At 32.3% G+C, this 25,800-nt stretch overlaps 1 protein-coding gene across 1 annotated transcript in view; it reads right to left on the reverse strand.

The window, feature by feature from the left end:
- Positions 1-25,800, reverse strand: part of LOC129221433 (glutamate receptor ionotropic, NMDA 2C-like) — a 206,289-nt gene that overhangs the window by 40,328 nt on the left and 140,161 nt on the right. Inside the window, exons 7-11 of the mRNA XM_054855919.1 lie at positions 18,346-18,529; positions 13,819-13,945; positions 11,801-12,021; positions 7,777-7,924; positions 2,413-2,596 (exon numbers count right to left, since the gene is read on the reverse strand). Coding sequence (XP_054711894.1) covers positions 2,413-2,596; positions 7,777-7,924; positions 11,801-12,021; positions 13,819-13,945; positions 18,346-18,529 — 864 coding nt within the window. The remainder of the gene's footprint in view (positions 1-2,412; positions 2,597-7,776; positions 7,925-11,800; positions 12,022-13,818; positions 13,946-18,345; positions 18,530-25,800) is intronic.

A 25,800-nucleotide genomic window follows, 5' to 3' on the forward strand; every position in this document is an offset into this window, starting at 1 on the left:
CAGGTGGAAAAAATATGCTAAGTTTGAAGAAAATCTTTCGATGAAAAAACTCGAAAAATTGACTGAAAAATTCCGAGCTTCAGGCAATGGATCCTCAGCAGTTATTTTTCAAAATACTTCCTCTGGATTATATGCAACATTTAGCTGATATCATATTGACTCTCAGATGAAGGTGTAAAGCAGACCTGAACCTAAATCTTATCTTCCTGTTCTGAATAGAAAAACAGATAACCATTATCTTATCCCCTTCACTCATAGACGTTGTACGGTTTGTCAGAAGAACGTGCAAAAACGGGCATTGAATGTGAAAAGAGACTCTGTTCATCTTGCTTCCCCCAATACCATAGACAATAAGGAAGAAAAAGTGTCCTTCAGAAGAGAAAAGCATAATGGTATGTAAAATAAACAAAAATATTCATATTTTTTCATCCATTTCGAAGTAATAAAGTTTCGAAATCAATCCTCCCGTTTACTTCATTCCAAACGCCGATGTTCCCAAATGGGAACATCCTGAAAACCATATTTAGAATTTTTTTCTCTCCAAAACATGTTTTGGTTAGCTATACTAGAGGTAAATTGAGACATTTAAGCAAAAAATTAAAAGTAAAAATTAAAAATTTGAATTATGGCATTTAAAAGGTTAATCATATTTTTAGGTGGTATTAAATATCGGATTTTAGTTATCCTAAATTCATAACTTAAAAATGAAATATCGTCGCCTCAGAGCATCAGTAAGATAGCTTAGTGATTAAAGTGAAAAAAACCAACTTAAATAAAGCACAAATTTTGAAGAAAATACAGCATATGGCTATTTCAAGGCTACAAAATGGAGCCTCGTCATCAGTGCAAAAAGCTCACCAACACAACCAGAAGTTGGGAGAGAACTGACAACAACCAAGTGGACACCGGTATTTATACCAAAGAGGGCCAACCAATAAGAATTCAGCACACAAGACATCAAACAACCAATCAGCGAACAGCATGTACACTCCGGGCTCAAAGCAAGGGGGAGAGACAACCAAAAGAGTGCGAGACACCGGAGAAACAGGAAAGGCAATTATAGAAATTGCTTCCAAATATCATGAAAAAATGGAGAGCTGGAAAAATCATTGATAAGAGAATGAGAATTTTTCCAAATATAGTAAGCTTCCCAGAAATGGAGGTCATAAACCGAAGAACATTTACAAATAATCTTTGCAAATGAAAAATCAAAACAGTGACCAGAAGTCCAACAATGCTGAGCGATGGAAGAATGAGCAAGTTCTTCATGTTAACATGTAGCCTTGAAATAGCTATATGCTGTATTTTCTTCAAAATTTGCTTTATTTACGTTGGTTTTTTTCACTTCAATCATATTGTAGCACAAAGCTTATATGATAATTTTTCATTTAGCTCAGTGTTATTTTTGGGATTAGACATCTTACTGTTTCTCTGGCAGATGATATAAACAATGCTAGAATAGATTTGATAAGATTTTCTACGTAAAATATATCTTATTAAAAAGTTGGTTTTATGTTCTTTACAGACGAATTTTGGTTGTTACATCTCACAGATGATGTCAGTAGTTAGAATACAGGAATTTCGTCTAACGAAAATCACCACGTTAATCATGAAAAAATACTAATCCTGGGGAAAACAAATCTTAACCACAATACCAGCAAAAAGTTTCTGAAAGTATCAGTGTGCAAGGAAGATTGAAATACAAACCTCTCTGAAAGGTGTCTCTATTCATAAATAATTCATGTTTTAAATTAATAGTATTTTTGAAGTAAAATATTGTTTTAAAAATCAGCGTAACTTTTTGATCAACCTGTAATTACCCTGGTTCTCAAAAGAACAACAGTGAGTAAATACCATTTTCATGCATTAATCACCCCATAGTTTCGAGAAAAGATTTGACTGTATCAATTTACCTTTGAATTGTCTTTCTAATTGAAAAACTAAACAATATTCATGACTAAACTCTCTATTACTACATTTATTAAGTTTTCTTAATTTCATTTAATTATTATTGCTACTTTATTTTAACAAAATTAGCTGTAACTGTTATCATCATTAATCTAAATAAGAGTCGTATTGAAATAGATGTTCTACGAGACAAGCTTTGTGCAATAAGTTTCATAAGTTCCCAAAGCACAAAAGACAATAAAAAGAAAACCTAAAGAAGGGAAATAAAGAAACAATTCAAACGACACTCCATGAAGCCATTTTGATTTTTATCACTCCCATGTGTTTCGAGAAATGATTCTAGTGTATCAATATAAGTTCAATATAAGTTTGAATCATGTCTTCCTTTTCTTGAGAGAGGTAACAATGCTTATTCCAGAAGTCTCTAGGAGTAAAATAATTTCGTTTATTCTTCTGCATCCGTAATGAGGCTGGAGAGCAGCAGGGGATGCCCTAAACACTCACCGAGAAAGGCTTTAGGGGAAATGATGCCCGTCTTCTTGGCGACGACAATTGCAATTCCTGTTTCCATAAAGGGGACGGTGAAATCGACCGCTTTTTGACGCTCTGAGTTTATTTTGATTGAGGTAACCACCATATCTGCGTTGCCATCCAGGATCTCTTTTACCAAGCCATTCCACGTGTTGTTCTGTCCAAAAGAAATTATTTTATCAATTAAATTTTATTACTGAATTATATTACTGAACTTTTATTTCTGATTTAGTCATTTGACTGAAAAAATCAATTTGTAACAATAAATCAATTTAAAAAAAAAAATATTAAAAACAGGGAAAAAAATCTTTCGGACAAATCATAGGGCGTAATAACTAAATAATGTTTAGCTAATATCAAATCTGTTTCTCATAGATAAAGCTTTTTATCGCTAATCGAAATCATATCTCATAGAACCACTAGTTATTTAAAAAAAAAAAAAAAACACATTTTCAAAATTGATATTAAAGATACAAAATAATTAAAATGCATAACACTTAAATAAGAAGTAATAGCACTAATACAAACACGCAAATTTTATTCTTTTGCTCAAGATTCACCATTTAATTAGGACAACAATAATGCCGGTAAAACTGCACCACGAAAAAAAAAAAAGATCTGGAAATATACCGTAAAGAGGCTATCTCTTAAACATTAGTTTATTTATAATTTTAGCTTTTTGAGCAATCACGATTGCTTATTGTTCTCACTTGACTGGTTTTGGCGTGCTATGATTTTATTTTCCCGTCAGCACCCTCTGCCAGCACCACCGTCGACCGGCCTCACGATGCTGCTCCTCTAGCGAAAACCGTCTCCAGGTTGCGTCCATATCCTACACGCAAACATACACACACACACACACACACATACCCTCCACACACAAACCCACACACTCATGCCAGACCACAGACACAAACACACGCCTACACACACATACACACACGCCTGCACACAGACACAAACACACACATACACACACGCCTGCACACAGACACAAACACACACATACACACACGCCTGCACACAGACACAAACACACACATACACACACGCCTGCACACAGACACAAACACACACCTACACACACACTCACACACACACATACCCACACACACGCTTGCGCACAAACACAAACACACATCTACACACACACACTCACACACATACCCACACACACAAACACATGCCTGCACACGCAAAAAAAAAAATTAAATAAAACACGTGATTGCGAATAACATAATTTGAATTCAAGATGTCAAAATTCAAATTATTTTTTTTTAACTTTAAAACATTGTTTTTACAATTTTCTCTTCTAGAAGACTGTTTTCAAACGCATTTATAAATAATTAGAATATTAAAAGAAAAACTATAAAATCTACCTCTGGAATCCATTTCCACTTATCGCACCCCATCAAGGAAAGAAACACAACTTAAAACTTGAGAAACACTTACTAGCTACTGATTTAAAATTTAAACTTAATGCTCTGACGTGCCACAAAACTTGCTAAAAGTTAACTTACATAACTGGTGTGCGGTGGCGTAAAAATGATATTACCGATATTGAAACATCATTAAATTTTCATAATTTAGAAGAATGAAAATTCGAATTTTACTAGACACTAGAAACACTAACCAGTAAACAAAACGTCATAATGGTTTAATGCTTGTTGTAGTATTTGAGACAAAATCATTAAAATCTACCATTGCGTAAAACCTTGATTTTCTCGAATTATGTTTTTTTGAGTTGTGTTAAATTCTTTGTCGGGGTGCGATATGACGTCCTACTTTTTTGTTGAATTTTTCACGGCAAATCTGTGTGGTAGACGTAGTTCTTTGGGTTGGTTATACTCTAAGTGAAAAATTATCGGATTTAATTAGTAGATGAGACACACTGCATGTAAAATATTTGCACCAACCATAATCAGAATTGGACAGTGTTTTGTCCAAATTTTAGAACTAATTGTGTGAAATCGGTAACAGCAGTTGATAAAAGTTCTTGTTTTCTCCATAGCAAAGAATGATCAGCAAATGAGCACCAGAAGTTCATTACTATTTTTTAGAAACTACTATTTGGTTCATGATTTTAAAATAATTTGATTGATTTGTGAAATATTTTTTAAGCAATGGCAGAGCGTTCATTGTTATTTTTAAGATTCTTTGCGCTCTAAAAGCAACGTAGGGGAGCAACAGGTTAAGCTATTTTAGAGGGTTATTTAAGTGAAAGAAAATGTCGAGCGGTCTGTGAGACGGGTCATAGTAGTTAAGGGTTAAAGTAACTCATCTAACCAGTGGGTTGAATGCAAAATGTTCTTGGTGTTTATTTTGGGGAGTTGAAATCGAAAAAAGGTACTGCTTATTACTGATTGTGTTCATTAGTTGGTCGGAATCATTTGTCACATTTGTCGTCATCTGCCTGTTTTGAAATCATTCGTTGTAATATTCAGTAATGATGAAGATTTTGTATCTCGGTAGTTAAAGCGTTTGTAACAAAATCATTTTGTGGTCGAAGTTCAGGAATCGAAACTGTATCTTGGAGATAATAATACATTATAAACACGGTATGATTGCAGAGGAACTAATGCAATAATGGATGCTCTCAGAAGTACAAGGAGAGTAAATAGTAGGGTGGGTCGATTTTGACTTTTTTTTGAAATCGAAAACGCCTGTGGTGGGAAAAGTTGTGTATTGGCATCAAATGCTCGCAAAAATTTTTTTTGGAAATCAAAATATGTTTAGATCCCCCGGCAGTCCGTTAAAGTTTGGCCAAATATGTAAAAATTGACATTTTTTAATTTTTTTAAAAAAAATCTTATGTATAATATTTTTAATCGCTTGTGATGGGAAAAGTTGTGTATTGACATCTAATGTTCGTAAAAATTTTTTTTTGGTAATTAAAATATATTTATACCTTTTGCCAGGTCCCTGAAGTTTCGCTAAATATGTAAAAATTGACTTTTTTTAAAACTTTTTTTTTCATTTCTTATGTTTTTTTAATCACCTGTGTTGTAAATAGTAAGACCCTTTGTTTGTGAACAAAATAATTATCATATCATATTACATATACCACCCCTGCCGGGAACCTGAAATTGCGCATTTTGCCTTTTTTCTTCGCTCCTTCTGCTTAGTTTTAACTGTCAAAGAGACAGATGAGGTGATTCCTCCAAATGTTTATTTTTCTTCTTATCTGTGATATAATAAAACTATTTACATCACCCACCCCCAGTTTGACAAATCGGCCTGCTCTTGGCACTTAGCCAAGCATATATGAACCAAATAGAAATCGTAACGAAAAACTCAGAGCAGAAGAATTGGTACAGCGAATGAAGTGTTATCAAGCATATTAGACTATTTAAAAACAACTCAAGTATCTACTGTGAATTTAATTGCAGTAGGATCAGATGGAACAGCAGTCAATACTGGTGTGAAAGGTGGTGTAATAAGACTGTTTAAACTGCATTTAAAAAGGCTGTTGCAGTGGCTCATATGTCAATTGCACGCCAATGAGCTACCTTTATGCTATCTGTTACGGCATCTTGATGGAAGCACTACAAGTCCTTTTACATATAATGGTCCTATAGGGAAGCTTCTTGGCACATGTAAGCAGCTACCAATTGTCAACTTTATAAAAATCGCTTTTGATTTGTGAACAGTTGATACAGACCGACTTGGCACTGACCAAAAATACTGGTATCAAATATGTCTAGCAATATGTTCAGGAAATTGTTCATCATCACTGTCCACCAAATCACCAGGAAAGCTATCTCATGTTAGGTGGCTTACAACAGCAAACAGAGTACTTCGTTTGTATGTTGGTACAAAAGAGTCATCGCTGGAAATAGGGACTATATATGGAATACATTGTAAAAGTGTATGCAAATGTTTGGTTTTTGATGAAAACTGAGCCTTCATGCACAGCCGGTGCACAGCATCTTTGGGAAGTTATCCTTTACTCAAGATATCTTAGCGATGATCTGAAATCAGTAGTTGACCCTGTTATATAAATAAATGTTTTTTTTTTTTGGTCATCCAGAAAACTTGCTGAAAGCCATGATCAACGGCACGCGATCCTCAGTAAGGAAATTAGGCTCCAGAACAATCCTGAAGGCCCGAATTCTTACTAATGAAACTGTTCGTGATTTTGTCATGCCACCTCAAAATTTTCAAGCAAAAGACGATACAGAATTGATAAATTGGCAAAATTGTGTCCTTACAGACCCTCCACTCACCAAACATATACCCAATGCGGAACTTGAGAAAGTAGCTGAAATGGGTGACGTTATTGAAAGTGAGTTGTGGAATTTACCATGTCATACACAAGCGGTAGAAAGAGCAGTTAGGTTGGTGACAGAAGCATCTTTATCTGTTTATGGAGCAACACGCCATGATGGCTTTATACGTACAACATTGACTTCCCGAAAATTAATGCCAAAATTTCAGAACAAAGCAATGTGTAAGGTGTAAAACTTCTTTATTACAAAAAACTCCGAGGTGAATTCTTAGTCATTTTCCCGTAATACTTCGGGAAAATGAGCGAAGAGCTGCTGTAAAACTGCGACGACGGACTTCTGGTACCTTAATCTTTTTTACCTATGTTTTAATCCTAAAGAATTCTATAGTGTTATTACAGAAAAATAAAGTGAAAAAAAATGCTTAAATTTTTTAAAAAAAAGTGTTATATAAAATTTTTGCTTTAAAACGTCAAAATTTAAAAAACTATGAAAATATTCCTAATTTCACCGGTTGAGCGGAGCTTGATTATTATTATTATTATTACTTATGAGTGAAGAATCTTACTAGGCAATCATTTTCACTACGGGTGATTAAGAAAATCAAACATGAGAAATTTAAAAAATAACAAATAAATGTCAATTTTTCCATATTTGGTGAAATTTCAAGGGACTGGTGAGGGATCTAAATATATTTTGATTACCAAAAAAAATTTATATAAGCATTAGATGTCAATACACAACTTTTCCCACCACAGGCGATTAAAAATATCGTACATAAGATTTTTTTTTAAAAAATTAAAAAATGTCAATTTTTACTTATTTGGCTAAATTTTAAGGGGCTGGCGGGGGATCTAAATATATTTTGATTTCCAAAAAATTTTTTGTACGAGCATTTGATGCCAATACACAACTTTTCCCACCACAAGTGTTTTCGATTTCAAAAAAAGTCAAAATCGACCCACCCTAGTAAATAGTTCAGGCAAAAAGCTTGAAATACCCTGGGCTCAAAATGTAAAAAATAATTCTTACAAAGTGGCGATTGAAAATTGAAATAGACGCACAAATTAAAAAAAATTCAAAAGTTCTACAGTTAGATGGTGCTGCTTACTTCGTGAACTCCCCAAACTCCATCTTCTACACGATATAGATCGTAACTGAATCTTAAGTCATTGGCAAACTTCTGGAGCAGATCGATACAAAAACCAGAACAGCACATGAAGTAATTTGAATTTCTAGCAGCGTGTGAAACGTTTCCACTAGAATAGAAAAATGCTGATTAATGTCGATTTTATCTGCAATTAACTCGCACATACTATTATATATCACTCGTTTGGACAAAGAGTGCCACAGTACACAGAAATTAAATTTTACAGGAGAAGCATTTGAAGTTTAACTCTTCAGGAAATTTGCTGTAAGAAAAGTAAATTGTCTGTGATCTTCTGTGGTTAATATTAAAATAAAAAGTCATTATTTTCCAAAGAAGATAATGTCATTTGAAGCCCTTTAAGTGAAAAAAAAATGAATACATAAAAATTTCATATTGTAACACTCTTCTTCCAAACGAGCTATATATTTAATTTTCCTTACATATAGTTTTGTTTAGGCTGTTTATATTGAAAATAATTGTCACTTTGTGTGACAAAAATTTATCCTAAAAAACTTCGCGTCTTATAGTTACCGCAAATGACTTCTGGAGTGCAGATACATTCTACATTACTGGAATACAGATTATAAAAGGCGAATCCGTTAGCACCAAACTGTTACTACAAAAGCAATTACTGTAACTAGGAAACTCTAGTTACTAGACCTTGTACAAAACTGGCTTCAAAAGCACAAAATAACAGAATATCAATTAATAAAAGTAGCTAAAAAGTTACAAAATGGTATTTTCGTCATTCGACGGTGACAGGAATTGCATTTTCGTGCGTTTATGTGTCCATCATGTTTTTATTTTCCTTGCCCTTTTGGGAAAGTTTACTTTAAGTGTAATTACGAACGTACTAGTGCCATTTATTCCAACCATCAATTGCAGCAATACTTTATGATTATGTTTTCAAAAATATTTGTCTCAACTGTACTGATATTTGAGAAAAACTTTTCGTGTTAGTATAACAAATGACAATTGTTGGTCACTGGCATTTGTGTGGTGTCCTGTCTCGTTGTTTAGCGTTATGCTTGGAGACATAATATTCAGCAATTATATAGTGCTTTAAAAAATGGCATTGAGGGAAGGCATAATCAACTGTAACATATTTTAGATATTTACATAATTGAAAAGAATTTTGATAAGAAAACGAAGCAACAAGATCAAATTTAGCTACGTTCATTGTAAATTTTAAACCAGAAGGTTAATAAAAAGCAGGCACAAATCTATCCTGATTAAGAAGAAACCGTTGAAAATGATGTTAATATTAGAAAAGAGCTGTCTCTCGAAGTTAAATTAGAACTAGCTATAAATAATAATAAACTACTCACAATACAAAAGAAACATACGGACACACAAAAAAAGATGACGTGCGAAAATGAACAAGCAAGAGAAATTATTTGAAGATGAAAGGCTTTGAGGCAATTCGAAGAGGTGCATCGCGCATTATTAACAGTACATACACACCACCGACCAGCGTAAACTAGGACAGTATTTTCAACTTCCTCAATTTGTTCACTAAAATGAGTTTTAGGCTTACAGACAATTTAATAGATGCATAATGTATTTTAGTATTGTTGAGTTTTAATTAATGGCATTTGTTAATTCATATTATAGTAGTTCAGAAAAAGTTTTTTTCGTAAATAATGCACTTTTTCACATAATTATAAATATGGAAGCAAAAATATACGTTGTTGATAATTTTTTGAGAAATTTCTAATACCGGTATTACATTTTTGATCGTTATTGCAAGCTAGCTACAGGGCACATTAAAAGGGGAACTTTATTATATCCTGGAACTGAATTGTTCCCAAAAAGTGAAAAATGCTAGTGTCTCCACTAGTTATTACGCAAAACTAAACTACGTTTTTTAAGTAATAATTTACATTAAAAACAATTTTTCATTGTCTATATACAAACTAGTATAAGTTCACTTGTACGACCTGAATCTTTTCTTTTCTGTCATTTTTTGTCAATAATGTGTTTTTTCATTTTACTTGCAGTTTTTATTTATTTCATCAAATGAACAATTATAAAGGATGCCTTAAATATCTGCGAAAACTTTTCGATATTTTAATGTATATACAATTTATTTCCCACGTTATAACTTTTAACGGGTATCCGCTTTTTAATATACTCTGGAAAACAGCTTTACAAAGTAATTATTTCCAAAAACGAATTGTATAAAAACTTAAAAGTAAAACAGATGGAAGCAGTCATCAGAAATGGGGAGAAAGTGTATTGGTTGTTCCATTTCTCCCTCTGACCCACCCCCTGCCCTACCTTTTTGGATACATCGACTCAAACAAAACATTACTGATTTAAATATTCTTAAAGCACCCCAATTCCACGTTTTATGGTCTCTTTATTAATGCGCTTTAGTTAAAAAACACTTACATAAATGTAACAGTAAGATAATAAAAAATATGAATGACAGTTATGTGTTTAAACATAGTTTGAATGTATTGCTTTTGTGTAAGAGAAGTGCGCCCAATAGGGCCTACCTAGGGTGCTTGACCTAATTTCTTTTTCATTAATAATTCAATTGGCTCCATTTTTTGTACATTTATCAAATAACTAAAAAAAAAAGGTTACATTTAAGTTTAAATTCTGTTTCTCAGGAGTTTGAAAATAAATACCGAAATCACCCGAATTCGAAGCACTGATAGGTAGTTATTTTCTATTTTTCTTTTCTTTTTTGGATTACTTCAAAGTACAGTTTGGGCAAGCACATATGTGCAGCATTTGCAGCACAATATCATATCCACCAACCGACTTTCCGTGCATTAATAAAGACACCGGAGCCCTAATAATGTTAATCATGATCTCATTGGCTTACAGTCTAATTACCGTGATTATTGAAACACTGGAAGAAATTATGGTGCACGTCGAGTTTTTATTTTGAATTCGTCAACTACTAAAATTAGCCTTTCTAAAATAATTAACAACTTTTCTATACTAGTAAATTACTGTGAACTTTGAAGAAGTAATGATAAAAAAAAACATCAAGCAATTTTCACAGGACTCTTCTGTAATAACTGTTGCTGCTTTTTTGACTGCTGATAACAGATTGCTTGTTGATAACTCTTTATTAACACTTAGGCTTTATTATAACGATACAATTACTATCAACCGATTTTTTTTCTAGTCACCAAACAAAAGTATGGGCTTATCTTTATTGATTTGCATGGCTTTATTTGGTGCACTTACCTTATTCTAGCGTAAAACCAGACCTATGTTACCAGACAATGGATAGCGTAAAAATGGAAAAACAAAACAAATAAAATAAAGTATGAATCAAAAGAGCAGCGTAAAAAATGTTTTTCTACCCATAATTTGTCCTCGTCATCAACATATGAGGTTTTAAACTCTGTTGACATATTAAGAACAACCTCACAAATTTAGTAAGTTCCGGTCAGAAATCGAAGTCATTTTTCACATACTTTTCGGATACATTTCTTGCCACCTGCAGAGGTCGAAGTGACAATCTAGCATCCAGCCCATTCAGTTTATATTTTCGCAACTTTAATTGGCGATAGGATTCACTTGTAGTTAGAAGAAATCCAACGAGAAGGATCCAATGGAATTTCGTGATAATATTGTATATATTTTGATAATAATAGTGTATATAATTTGAATTCAAGACGTCCTATTTCGAACTTATGCCAGGGGTTGGGTGCTAGATGTTGGGTTTTGCGTGCTGAATGTTAGATGTTGTGTGCTGAGTGCTGGATGTTGGATATTGGGTGCTGGATGCTGGATGTTGTGTGCTGGATGCTGGATGTTTTGTGCTGGATGCTGGATGTTATGTGCTGGATACTGGATGTTGTGTGCTGAATGCTGGATGTTGTGTGCTAGATGCTGTATGTTGTGTGTTGAATGCTGGATGTTGTGTGCTGGACTTTTTTTTTTTTTTTTTGCACTTTTCTTTCAAACTCACTTTTTCAAAATCAGTTTTTAATAATGGCTTTGAATTGAAACATCTTACCTTTCAAATGCAGATCTTGGCGCCACTCTGCATCGAACCGCTCTACTCGTTTCACATTCTCCCGTCTCATTGTCTGGTGGAACAAGATTAACGTATGGAGGTTCTTCCATGAATGTTATTTTCATGTTGAATTTTTCTGGAACTCCAGGTGGTGGAACAGGAGAACCCCCAGGCCATACAATGTCTTTTATATCTAGTCCATCTTCTGTCCAAACGCCAATCTAGTTGGACATTGATCAGGAGATTATTTAAATGCTCTGATATTGTTTGCTGTTTCAGATATGCGTTTAGTTATTACATGCACAGTATATGTACAGGGTTTTACTACTTTCCGTTTATACTTTAGTTAACCGAAAACTTAAAAGTGAAATAACTTCGCAGAGATTCACTACATGTATATAAAAAAACTGTTTCAAGTTAGTTTCACGCCATTACGAAAATGTCTCCCAAAGTACGATATTCAACCGAAAGCCGTATATCCATTGTTAAAAATTGGTATTTGTGTGGTGAAGAGTGTTTGACACCATTAATAATGTAATTGGAACCAGGGTTATTGCTTAGCAATACCCAAACAACCACTCTGGTGAATTGCATTGAACACCGTAATCACCGGTTATAAATCCGTGCGACCTATATCTTTGGAGTCACATAAAATACTTAGTGTAGAAGAAGAAGCCGAGTGACCTCAATAGTGTCAAGAAGTCCATAACTGACTCATTTATAAGTGCTAAAAGAGGAACACTTGAACGAGTTACTGATGACTTCGTAACTAGGCTGCGGCAGTGCATCGCCTCTGAAGGTTCTTATTTTGAAAACATTCTGATTTAATTTTGTTTTTAATGTTCATTTGAATAAAAAAAATATATATAGTGCTATCTGCAACGGTTCTTGCGTTATTACGTTTAAAGTAGGTTAATTAAAAATCGGCTTGTATATATAGGAGGGCCAAATAATTTAGAGCAATCAGTATGTGACACCACAAGTTTTGTACATATTTTTGTAGCAATTGATGCTCCGTAATTGTGTTAAAAATGGTATTTTAAGAATATTGCAGACAACACCCGATTGTGAGTAAAGAAAATATGCTTTTAAAAAATTACCATGTCTGTTATGATATGATTTTTTTTTGATGGGTAATAGATGGGATAAGTAAATAAACCTTTAAAAATTTCATAGGTTCTGTTACGACGAAATTTAAATTTTCTTAAATCACTATGACCTTCTATCTGATGCGGTCACTTAAAATGGATAGAACAAAGTAGATCATTACACCACAGTGCCTCTCAAAGTATGTTAAAACTGTAAACTTTGTACAGAAAGAATTATTTCTGTTAATACTTTTTTTTCTATTTCATTAACATAATTAATGAAATGTTACTTGAATCAATTAAATTCCGCTTGTAACCATTTGATGATTTGATAAATGTATTTTTTTTTTACTTTTCCCTAAGCCATGTGTGTTCGGAATTGTATGTGCAAAAATATTGCAGGAGTACGAAAATGTTATTTCTTCTCATTAACGCAGACTTTTAGTTGTATAGTATTAGGAAATTATGTTGCATTACAAAATAAAAATGTTCCTACAATATGTGTAAAATGTGGATTAGAAACTAATTTCATGTAAATCGCCGAACCACAAGTGATTTATTGCAAGCTACTTTTCTTTTCTCTACGCAATAAGACTTTTTAAAAAAATCACCATCAGTTTATGAGTGTTTAAATCAGTTGAGGAATATATTGCTTTCAAGAAACGTTCCCCTATTATGTGTTAAAAAATATACGGCTGCATAAAATATTGCACAATAAAAATAAATGTTGCACATATTCCTTCACAAAACTTTTCGCTACATATTAAAAAAAAACAAACAAAAAAAAAAAAAAACACAAAAGTATCACGTTGAAATTAAATTCATTACTGTTAGACATACTGCTTTGTATTTTGTTAATAATTTCAAAATTTTATTAAAACTAGAGGAATAAAGTAATGACATACCACATTATCTTCTTAATAGCCTTACCTTTTCCCAAAACCCCATGTTGTTCAAATTCATAACTTCAAGTTCGACGTACTTCAAAGTGCCATCCGGATTAAATTCCAAATCTGCTCTTCCACCTTTGTCTTTTATGCTAACCATTCGAAGATATCTACAATAAAACATAATTGTTTATACTAAAAGAAATCATTGAAAAAAATATATGTATTTTTTAACTACGCCCGCCATTGTTTTTTAAAACATGAGACGTCTTGCCATCCAGGACAAAATTGAAGTGGCTCCAGACGGCCAATAGCTCGAAAGTCATTGCTGGAACGAATGTCAAAAGGAGAGGGGCAGCTAAAGAGATGTTCCCCTGTCATAGGAGATGTGCTACAAATTACACAAAGAAATGAATCGGCCAGATTGATGTTTTGTAAATGGGCCTGCAGACGATTACTGGTCACAACGTCCAGTAATCGTTCTAAAACAGGTGACTCCCTCAGCCCTGGGAAAGATGGAAAGACGAGAGCGCTGCTGGCCCTCCAGAAGGCAAGCTCAGGATTTTCCATCATGTTCCTAAGAGCAGAAGTTGTGCCATGCCTGATTTTGCTTGCAAGAAATTTCGTGACATTTTGAAGAGGAATCGGATGAAAAGATGGTATTGAAACATAATGCATATGTAGTTTCCTGTATCATAACATTTTAATCATTTTCAGAAAGAATATTGGTTTAACTACTGCATGAAATTAAAGTGCTCTTGTTACAAGCAAGTATGTTCGCGAGAGTCTAAGAATCATAAGTACGTTTAAAACTTTTTCTGAGTTTTTGAATTGAATAGTGCGACAAAGAGAAATATTATTTACAACCAAATGATTGCAACATAATTTCAGTCTTAGAATTGTTTGGTTATACGTACGTGGAGATCCACGTACATTTTAGCTGCATTTTTTTTTTTTTTTTTTTTTTTTTTGAATGAATTGGAATTAAACGCAGAAATAACGACGACTTTAGTGCATTTTTCTATTGCTTTTAAATGTGTCCCTGATGTCAACGTTAGTTGATGAAATTACTTTTGTAGTTGACAATGACTAAAAAGTCTAATTTTTAGCAGATTAAGTATGAAAAAAATTGCATAATTAAATTAATGATTAATGCTAAAAAGAGGTGTCAATACCTGTTCTGAAACAAGAGAAAAACCAAGCTTCCACATTTTATATTGTAACTCAATGCATTATGCAGTTTATATTATTTTAATTAACAGCAGAAAACTGAGTAATGTTGCATTTTCAAGAATGGTCGTTCGAAAGTCTAAGTAGAAAAACGGGGATTTGTAAAGTTCAAAAAAGAGTGAAAAAGTTGTCTTTTTTGTGAATTTGTAGAATACAAACAATTAATTTTTCTTTGCAAATGCTTCGTAAAATTACTTGCTTTGTATTATGAAACTGCGAGAATTACATTCTTCAATCGTCCGTTTGGGTGAAAGGTGTTTCGAAAGCATTAAGTAGAACTATATTGTATTGTAAAACCACTTATACGTACATATCATCGTGTCAAAGTAACAGTGAGACAAAAAAGCCTAAAAATAACAGTAAAATATCATACGGTTGCTTTGAGGAGACGATAGGCTTTAAACAAAACAGAATTTGTAACGTTTCACCACAGGGTAAAAATCCAATAAATATTTTTTTAAAAAGTATACCTATTTCTTAATAATAATAAATTTGTGATTATTATTAAATAGAAAAAAAAAACAATCCACGTACTGAAAAATTATAATTATTTAAATTTAAAAAAATACCGATAACGATGTGCTGATCAGTGGCACAGCGAAAAGGGTGTTAAAACCATCCCACAGAGGCATTGGTTTTGGCATAAATGCGTACTCTAAAACAGTTGTTTAAACATATGAAAGGACTGTTTGGATCAACCCCCTTCCCTAGAAGGTGTTTCTGATCAAAATAGTCCTTTCCAGAAGGTGTTTTTGGCTGCGCTAGTGGTAATGATAAAATAAATAGTACACACTAAATTATGATTAAAATGAAAAAACAACGTAAATAAAGCACAAATATTGGAGAAGATACAGCAATACGTTGTTTTTTCATTTTAATCATATTGTAGCACAAAGCTTATATGATAATTTTTCATATAACACACTAAACTATCCAAAAGAGAAAGTTAAAACATTCGACTTTTTTAAAGACACAAATAGTATTTCGTGCTAACGAAAAGTAAGTATGCAGTTGTATAAATATGAACTAAAATTTTAACAAAAGCATATTTAAAGCTTCCTGTGTGAAATATTTTTCAGCGTCATTTAGTTTTGATTATTTCACGTGATACAAAAACATATTTGTTGTAAAACAAAATTTGAACTTTTCCAAGACCTAAAAAGTAAACCAATGAATAAAAAATGGATCCTGTGTTTTCATTTAAAAAAAAAATTCATTTTCATTTAATACTTATGCATCAATTGATATGTAAGATAAAATAAATGGGCTTCAAGAAACACAAATGTTTAATTTCTTCAACACACAGGATTTCCAATGATATGAAAAAATCAGAATTATAGTGCCATTTTACTTCCATTTTTGAAAAAAAAACAATTCTAAACAAAATTTGTAGAATTCTTTGAATGTTCTTTTATTAAATTCACTGAAGAATCGTAGAAGATCGCTTATTATTAAACGCAGTCACTTGTTGATCTGCTGCAGACGATCTTCTACGCCGCTTCTATTACCATGGTAACGGGATTTAAACATGCTGCAGATGACACTCGAAGGACCAGCTTTTCAAACTATGAGTTCCTTCGGTAAGAAGAAAATAAATATTTTTTCGGAAGAAAAATTGGCACGTGCTGGCCAACGTTTTCAATGCAATCTTCTTTTTAGTCATTGATCAAGTGCTGCAGAAATTTAAATTTAATGAGATTTATTTATGGTATTTATGGATGATATTCATCGATATACTTTTCATTTATAATATATGTTTAAATAAAATTATTTGCATTAAGTTTGATTTTTAAAAGCGCTGTTTCTAAACTAGCCTAATCCAAATCTGGTTTTTATTCCCTTTTATTTTAGTTATTCGTGGCAAAGGTTTATATAAAAAAAATGAGTTCAAAAATACTGGAAATCGCTTTTTAGTATATCGTAGTTCGAGTTTAGTATATTAGTAAGCAATGTGAAAATGTCGGCAGCGAGTGCTTTTAGTTTCTAAAAATAAAAATATATTTTTTTTAGCCTACTTTCCCGTAAAAGCAGAAGAATGAAGAATAAAACGTGAAAGAAGGCTTAATGTGCATCTTTAAAATGTCGCTAAAAACAAAAGAGAGACAAAATAAATAAAATAATTAAATAAATATCGAAAAAAAAAAAAACCATGGAAAGTATGGTTTTTAGATGGGGAAAATGTGTGTCCATCGGTCTGTCTGTCACTCCCCCTCTAACAACTTTAAAGGTCCAATTCAAACATTTTTTAGTTTGAAAGACCTCTGCAAATTCACCTCATTCCCATATTTCCTTTTTTTTATTTAAATATGTTTCGTTCAGTTTTAAACCGCAAAAAGAAAAGCTCAAAATTTTAGTGTTTTTTGGGGAAATTGAAAGATACATAGATCCCTAAATTAAATTCAGATTTGCTTTAAACGAACTTTTTTTGAAAAAGCTCTTTTGAAAAAGATGTATAGAAAAGTGTATTTATTTATTTATTTATTATTATTTTTTTGATTTAGCTATTTTGAGGGCAATTTTTTAACAATTCAAAACTTTTAAATATTGACGCCTATGGAAGAAGGTGACAAAATATGGGGGAAAATGTGCAGATTTTGAATATGTTCCTAGTTTTTTAGTTTCAAGAAAAAATAAAAAAAATATATTAATAAAAAATTTAATATTATTTCTTAGATTTAACATTGACGCAAGTCAGTCATAAAAAAATATTACTGAATCATCTTTCCGTAGTCAATTCTTCTTAAAAGCAAAAAATTTAAAGTAAAAAAAAATCTCAGAACTCAACTTATCATACGTTTCATGAATTCCTACATTTCTGCCTTTAATCAAAATTATAGAACTTAATATAGAAACTTGAAGGAAAATGAATAGGGCGGCAGTTTGCTCGATCTCTGAAACTTGAAACTGCCGCCCTCTCATCTGGCTTTGGTGCCTCCTCCTCTACTAACTTTTGCTATCAAAAATAAGGATAAAGTAAGGGGGGAGTTTACAAGCTTTGTCATATTGGTTCCCTCCAAAATTGAATCGTATATATACCACTGACATAAAATGTATATAATTTATTAATGATAGAGGAGAAGGGGAGGGTATTGACTTAAATATGAATTCTGCTGGGGCTCTTTTAGAAATAATATTAATAGCAATAAAGATATTTGTTTCAATTTGTGTAGAATATAAAAATATCGCCCTCGTTCTTCAACAAAGTGCCCGAAAATGCGGTGGAGCTTCACGTACCTTCACAGATTTATCGGATCCTGATTAATCAGTAGTCTTGACAAAATAAGTTACGAAAGTATAGATCTCTGTAGAATCGAAAATATTTCAACAAAATAATACTTACTTAAAAAAATGTTCACCTTGACTCCATCGGATTTCGCTGTTTGCACTGCAGTTCAATCGAGGAGCCAAAGTCATATTGTGATTCTGGGGATCCTTCAAAAAAAGTTCCAATCCATAAACGAATATTTTCACTGATCGCTCAATCTCTTCCATTAATCGAGTCATCGTGGTATTAAAATGGATACCTGGAAAAAAAAAGGATGAAATAAAAACTGTTGTAAACTTTTTTTCACCGTTGTAAAAAAAAAAAAATCTCGCTTTCTAAGGAGGCTGAGTTAGGTTATTTGGCCTTTTTCAGACCTAGTGCGATCCTTCGACAAGGCATCCAGTTTTTTATCTGCAACTATTCAGGTACAGATATCAATGGCACAGATAATTTTGAAGCCCAGCTTCCCACATGATGGAGGCACCTGGGGGATCATCGACACGAAACTGCACTAGAGATTTTATTTTGCCGATGATATTCAAAGCCAAACAAGTGTACTAGGGATCTTTTACATGGCGCATAATCACACGACATGGGCGCTAACGATTTTCTGTACCTCCAGAATCCACTAAATTGGCCATTGCGGGTCGGAAACCGGGACCACGGGGCAGAAGGCTAACGCTATGCCACTCAGTCGACCACTTGTAAAAATCGAAAAGTTCTTTCAGATTTAAGCATGCCTTATCTCTTTAATATAACCATTAATCTCCGTAAATTTCAATTTGAGCACCTTAAAACCTTCAATGAATGTCAAGGTGGTATTTCGGTGGCATAACTTATGTTTCACAAATATTTTTTTTTCTTTTCATGCAACGGCATGGAACGTTCTGCAACGTCAATTGGTTGCATAACACCTTCATGCTATGGTTGCATTATATATTGTATGCTATTAACACTTTTCATTCTCCTCTAGGTTACACTTTTATATCAAACGAGGCAGATATCTATGCGCTGTTTGTTCCACTTAAAACAATTTTTACATCTTAAATTTTGTTTTTACATATCCTCTTCCTTAATGATTTAAACTGCACTTATATTCTCATATTTTTGTGCCCATGATAATTTAAACTGTAATGACATTTTCAATTATGCTTCTGTGTTTATCTACCTGTAATTATTTTAACATATATTTTTTTCAGTTTGATTAAACAAGTAAAGCATAAATTATGAATATATTTGTGTGTAACATGATATCTTAGCAATTTAAATACGATAAACTTGGTAAAAATAAAACTTATAACTCACAGTAAAAAACTTTGTTATTTTGAGAATTATAAGTGTACTGTTTATTCTCTCTCTCAAATATATATGAAACCGTTTATGCAAACATATATATCCCTGAGTATTAATAACACATATATAAGGAAAAAAAAAGTTGGTTTTCAACTGGCAGTTAATTCCCCGAGTTTTTCTTACCATATTAAATCGAATAAAGTCAGATGCGTTTAAAAGCATGATAAAATAATTAATGCCACCTAATAATATTAATAAAACCTAAAGATTCCTAAAATAAGTTTTTTTTTTCTTTTTTTTTTAAAGCAGTAATAATTCCTTTAGTTTGGGCAAAAAACACGACTGCGATTTTCCAGGGATTTAAAATTCTGCCGGATGCCTGGGAAAATCAAACAGTATGTATATTTTTAAAAAATGCAATTTTTCCACCCCCGTTCATGCAATTTTAATGTCAGTCGTCTAGCTTGTTTCCTAAATCCTACGTATAGTGCAGACCAGCCAATGAAAACGGAAGCAGAATGAGCAGTGTCACATGATACGCTTTGCTGCTTCTTTATTGGCTGTCGCGACAGCTCCGAAAGACCGGGGTTTTTGTCAAATCCCGGGAATTTGAAGCAGAAAAGTGAAATATTTGTTTTATTAATTAAGTATTTGTTGCTTTTTTTTGTTGCGCCTTTGGTACGATATCTTTTCTATATTTTGACAGTAAGAAAACATGTTTTCAAAATTTGTACTTTGATCTCAAAGTAAGTAATTTATAATTACTGTAAATAAGATTAAAAAATCGGGAATAAACAGTTGCTTTAAAATGAACTGAGAAAAATCTTATTAGCATTTATTTTTTAAAAAAAGGAGCTTGCTTTATTTAAGACATGGTGCCTTATTCACATCTGGGTTAGCATTTTTTTTTTTTAATCATAATAACCTCTTTTTTTATTTCCTGGAATTATATTTTAATTTAAATAGTGGATTAAAGCTAGAGATTTACATTTTTCTTGAAATACCACAAGCTCTATTTGTATATATGACGCCAAAATTCGAAAAAAACATAACTAGCTTATGTCTTTAAAAACATTCAGGCACAAATATAAAAACGAAGTGGGGAGGGGCATCCATACCACTAAGAAAGTACTGCAAAGAAGGGACGGTGGTCCAAAAAAAAAAAAAAAAACTTCCCGTATATATGAAATTTCAGAGGCCTATTCGCAGAACAAATCGAGCGAAAAAACATCAGAGCGATTTGTATTTCTCTCGAAATATCACAAACACTTTATATATTACGCTTTATAATCTTAAAAACATATCTAGCTTATGCATTCAATAACATACAAACACAAATGTAAAAACAGTGCAGGAGCGGCATTCACATTAATAAGAAATCACTGAAGTAAAGGAAGGTAGGAAAAGGGACAAAAAAAAAAAAAAAAAAAAAAGAAACTGCCCGTATGTATAGAATCTTAGCTGCCTATTCGCAGAACCAATCTGGCAATAAAAAAAAAATAAATAAATAAAATAAAAATAAACACAGTTGTTTTAAGGTATACGCTAGAGATTGCGATAGTTTAAAACAATAGTGTTCATGGTTACGGAGACAGTGAGAAAAGTTCGAAAAATTCAAACGGCAAATGCACACAATTTCCTTGCGCAAACTGATCAGCGTATTGAATACCATAAATGGTGCTGGAACGAGCGGCATGCGACGTGGATTACCGGCGCAATTCAATTTCAGTGAAGTGCATTAAGGATTGTTAATAACACGAGACAGGAGGAGCTTAATTCACGTTTGCATAATTTTCAGTAAAAGCCAGTAGTAGAATCACCAGCTAAGGTCTGCAGGCATCGGAGCAAAGTCAGACTTCTACCTTTTGGTGCTCCTGTCATTTCTTTGACAACAGAAGCTGCTCCTATTCTCCAGCTATGATTTTGTCGCTGTGCTTTAACCCTTCCAAATCTACAGTTAGTTTCTTTACAACAAATAGGAAACTTTTTAACTATCAGCCAAAAATCTATATGAATGCTCATCCGTTTGCGGTGGAAAAGCACACTAAATACTTGAGCTTTGTTCCGGACAGCGAAGTTACTTGCAATAGACATATCGATCACTTAATACAAAAAAGCAAAAAACGCTTAATGATCTTAAAATATATTTCAGGGCGCGACTGGTGTGCCGACTCTAAAACTCTCAGAACTACTTACATGGCCCCAATAAGGCCTATTCTAGAATACGGCTATCCAGTCTACAGCTGTGCCTCAAACACCAACTTACAAAAGCTTGAAAGGGTACAGCTTAGTGCGGCTCGTATTATTACAGGACTTCGTAATAGTTGCCCAAATGAGATAGTACTATATGAGGCCGATATGCAACCTCTCAGCCTTAGGAAAAAACTAATTTGGTGAAATATTTCTCAAAGCTCACCAGTTATGGGACCCAGAATCGAACGTCTGAGTTCTTGTTGGGGTGGACCAACAATAAAAGATTAAAGAAAAATAGCCCTTTAAGCTTGGCTGACTCAGACAACTTTCCAAGACAGTTTTCCAACTTACTTAAACGTTGAATAATGGATTGTACTCTTTGGTTCGTTTATTTTCGGCCTATCTGGAGTTTTTAGGAAGGTGTTTTTCAAATATTGCTTTCCAATTTCGTCTCTTCAAGTTAGTGCCGAAAACGCAAATGGTCGAGCGCCCTTGACCGTCATATGTCCTCCAATACACTTACAATTCATACGTACTGTCTCTTCCAATGTTTTCATTGTTTCTCGCAAAGGGTTTAATTGAAACGTCTGTACTTGTTTCCAACAACAGACTGAGTGAAAACTTCACATACTAGAAGATGTTAAAAAACATTAATAAATAAATTTAAGGCCTATTTTAAACGTTTCGTCCCTGATAAATTTCAGTAAGTTTTGTGTGTCCAAATTAAAAAAAAAAAAAAAAAAGTTCAACCCAAATGCAAAATAATAGACTACTTTTCATTCTTCAGGAAAAATCTTATTCTAACATACTATAAGTAAAAAGAAAGCATTGAAATGAGCATGTCGCACTTCCTTTACTATAAAGTGAACTCAACATTTCATACATACTTATTGAAAAATGATCTTAAAAAGAATGATCAAAAAGTTTATAGTGAAGTTGATTTCTATCGATTGAAAAAATAGAATTTTAAAACTAATGGGCAGACATATATTCAAACGACACAATATCAATTCTTCGTCACGTCACTTTTTGCTAGAGTCGTATTTGTAATCTTTTCAGACATAGATTCCAACTGTTTCACTTTCTTCAGTGCAGCAATGAGTTCGATTTTGTTGGCGAAAAAAATTTCTTTAGGTTTGCCGATGCCAAAGATTCTAAATGGTATTGAAATCAGGAGATTTATTTGGCCAGTTTAATACCGAAATGGATGCTTCAGTTTTCTATGTAGTCGACATAGAGTTGTGACACGGAACATTTAAATTTGAGTGAAATGAAATAAGTAAATTTAAATGCATGTTCTATTTCAACACCTAAACTGAAAACCACTAAAGCTCGGATTTTTCCCAAAATCTTGGATAATTCAGTAGATATCATGGCTTTTTCGAACATTTTTGTGAAATTCATGGGTTATTGGTTTTTTTCATGAAAACGACTCATTTATAAAATATTTTTACTAAAAAACAAATTTTCATTAATATATATTTTTTTTTTGCTTTCAAGCAATCTAGACTGGAGCTTTTTTTCATGAACTAGCTGTGACAAAAAATATTGTGTTGGGAAGAAAAGAAACAAAAAAAGAAGAAAAGATCTCCTCCTACTATACATTTTCGCCTTTTATCTTTCCTGCCTAACTATGTTATACCAGCTGTGTAATTGACTCAAGTCACGGCATTGCTACTCCCCATCTTCTTTTTTAACAGTCTATTTTGAACTATTTTTTAAGAAATTATTCCAAAAAAATAATAATTGAGAGCAGAATTTTACTATTTATTTTTTTTAACTTTATTTTATTCAAAAATATATTTGACCAATTAAAATTGTGCTACTACAAAATAAATACGTTATATGAGTACATTTAATCCGTTACATGGTCTTGGGTCATAAAAAAAAAACAACCTCATAAAATCCTAAAGTTCAAAATTTTCCGTCACGTGTTTGTGTGGTTACAAGGAACCTCATTTTAAATGCAAAATATATGAGCTTTTGGATTTCCTGACATCCAACATCTAACTGCATGTCGACTTTTTTTTTTTTTTTGAAAAGTTGTGTGTTTATAAAGTTGAAAAATGCATTTTCATTTTAGCTGAAAATAGCTAGCTTTTATTTCAAGAGCATGTAATTTATAATGAAAAATACAAGATTTCGTTTAACATTTACTGTTTTAAAGTAAAATAAAGTTAAATAAATACCTTTCTGCTTAAGAAGTAAAATAAGAAATGGCAGTGTATGATAGCAAAAGCTGGCTTTTTTCGGTTCTTTTCATCCTTAATCTCACTTATTTTGTATTAAAAAACTCTTTGTAACCCCTAAACACCTGTCTATAGTAATCCGCATTTTGTGCTAGTATATTTCATTATTTTCTATTTTACTGGTTTACTGTTTTGATTTGCGGAAAGATATTTACATGTAATGCCCGAAATATATTTGAGAATCAATCGCTATTCCTTACGCTAACAAGAAAATAATCTTTTGATATAAAGTCACTGCAACTGTAAGTGTCAAATATAGTTTAAACTCTACTAAGAGATTTAACGCTAGATACTGCAAAACTTCGTTCAAAAGTTTTAAAAGTCAACAAGTAAAATAAATGTAATGTAAAACAATATTTGGTCACTATTTAAATGATTAATGAGTATGTCTGTAATTAAATATATGTCATTTTACTAATAAAATAGAAATATCTCCTAATATGGCTCACTATCGTGTTAGTGATTTATAAATTTTTCTTTTCAAATTAATAATTATTCCTTTAAAAACCACTGTAAAAAATTAAATATGTTTGAAAAAACCTCAGAATGAAATTATTTGAAATGAAAATTTTGAGGCATGTTATTATTTTTCATGTTTAAATCTTTTCAAAAATTCGTTCCTCAGTACTACAGGAAAACAAAACTCTTAATAACTTCTTCCGAACATCCTTGTACAATATTCTCTCTCAGAACAAAGAGCATGTTTTTCTTTTTTTCTTTAATTTCTGAATAATTCATGACCGAACCTTAATTATCTTTTAAAATAAAGCATTCCATTTTTGGATGTAATACATATGAATAATGTGTTGTCTAAAGTTACAGGAAAACTTAAGCTACCAGAATCCAAGCTTTAATTAGTGAACATAAGCACACATTTTTCAGGGATTTAACAAAATAGGATTCGCAAACCAAATTTCAATTAAGCTAATTAAAATTTTAAATGCTTAAGTAGTTTCTTTTGGAATTAACTAACCTATGGAATAGAAGTTATCTTAGAAAAATGGATAAATGAATCATTCAACCTTTCAGTTTCTGATTAAAAACAAGGTCATTAACACGGTAAAAAGTTTCATATTTTATGCTAGAAAGTTTATTTAGATTCGTGAAACATGTCAGTGACGCACCATTAATCTTATCAAAAGGAAATGATGTAAATTGATATACTCTTGTAATATTCACACTATTCTTTTAATTATTCAAGTTTGCTTCGTTATAAAATAAAGCTCAGTAACCTGAAGGAAAGTTAAATAATTAGTTGATTTTTTTAATTTGAAACAAATTTTCCTTTTTTTCAAGCAGGATTTAAGTAATAAATAAATAAATGCATTTGAGCAGAAAAGTGAACGAAGATGTAACCAAGTAGTCCAGTCATATTATACAAAATAAGGGGCTAAAATCGCAAAGCACGATGTAGTTCTGACTTTTTAATATGTTGTTTGGGTCAGTTTGGGTAGTGTAAATCTATGTTTGCAGTTTTCAAAAACCTGTGCCCGCTGCGTAATTCGCAAAAAAACTGCAAAATTTTCGGACTTTTTTTAGTTTTTCCTTTATAACTTCTAAACAATCCAACTTTTGATTTTAAATAAACTTTTGACACCCGTTTTGAAGAACAATAAATTTTGAACAATGTAAACCCAAGTGGAGTTCTGTATGACCAATAGTTTAGGAGATATCGTACTTCAAAAATTGGCCATTTTTGCCGAAAAAAAAAATATGCTTCGATCACATTCCACGCCAAATATGAACATGAGTTCCCACTCTAATTGAAAAAAAAAAAAAAAAAACTGGGCATACC

The sequence above is a fragment of the Uloborus diversus genome, chromosome 4 (genome assembly GCF_026930045.1).
Source record: "Uloborus diversus isolate 005 chromosome 4, Udiv.v.3.1, whole genome shotgun sequence".
In the NCBI taxonomy this organism is placed as follows: domain Eukaryota; kingdom Metazoa; phylum Arthropoda; class Arachnida; order Araneae; family Uloboridae; genus Uloborus; species Uloborus diversus.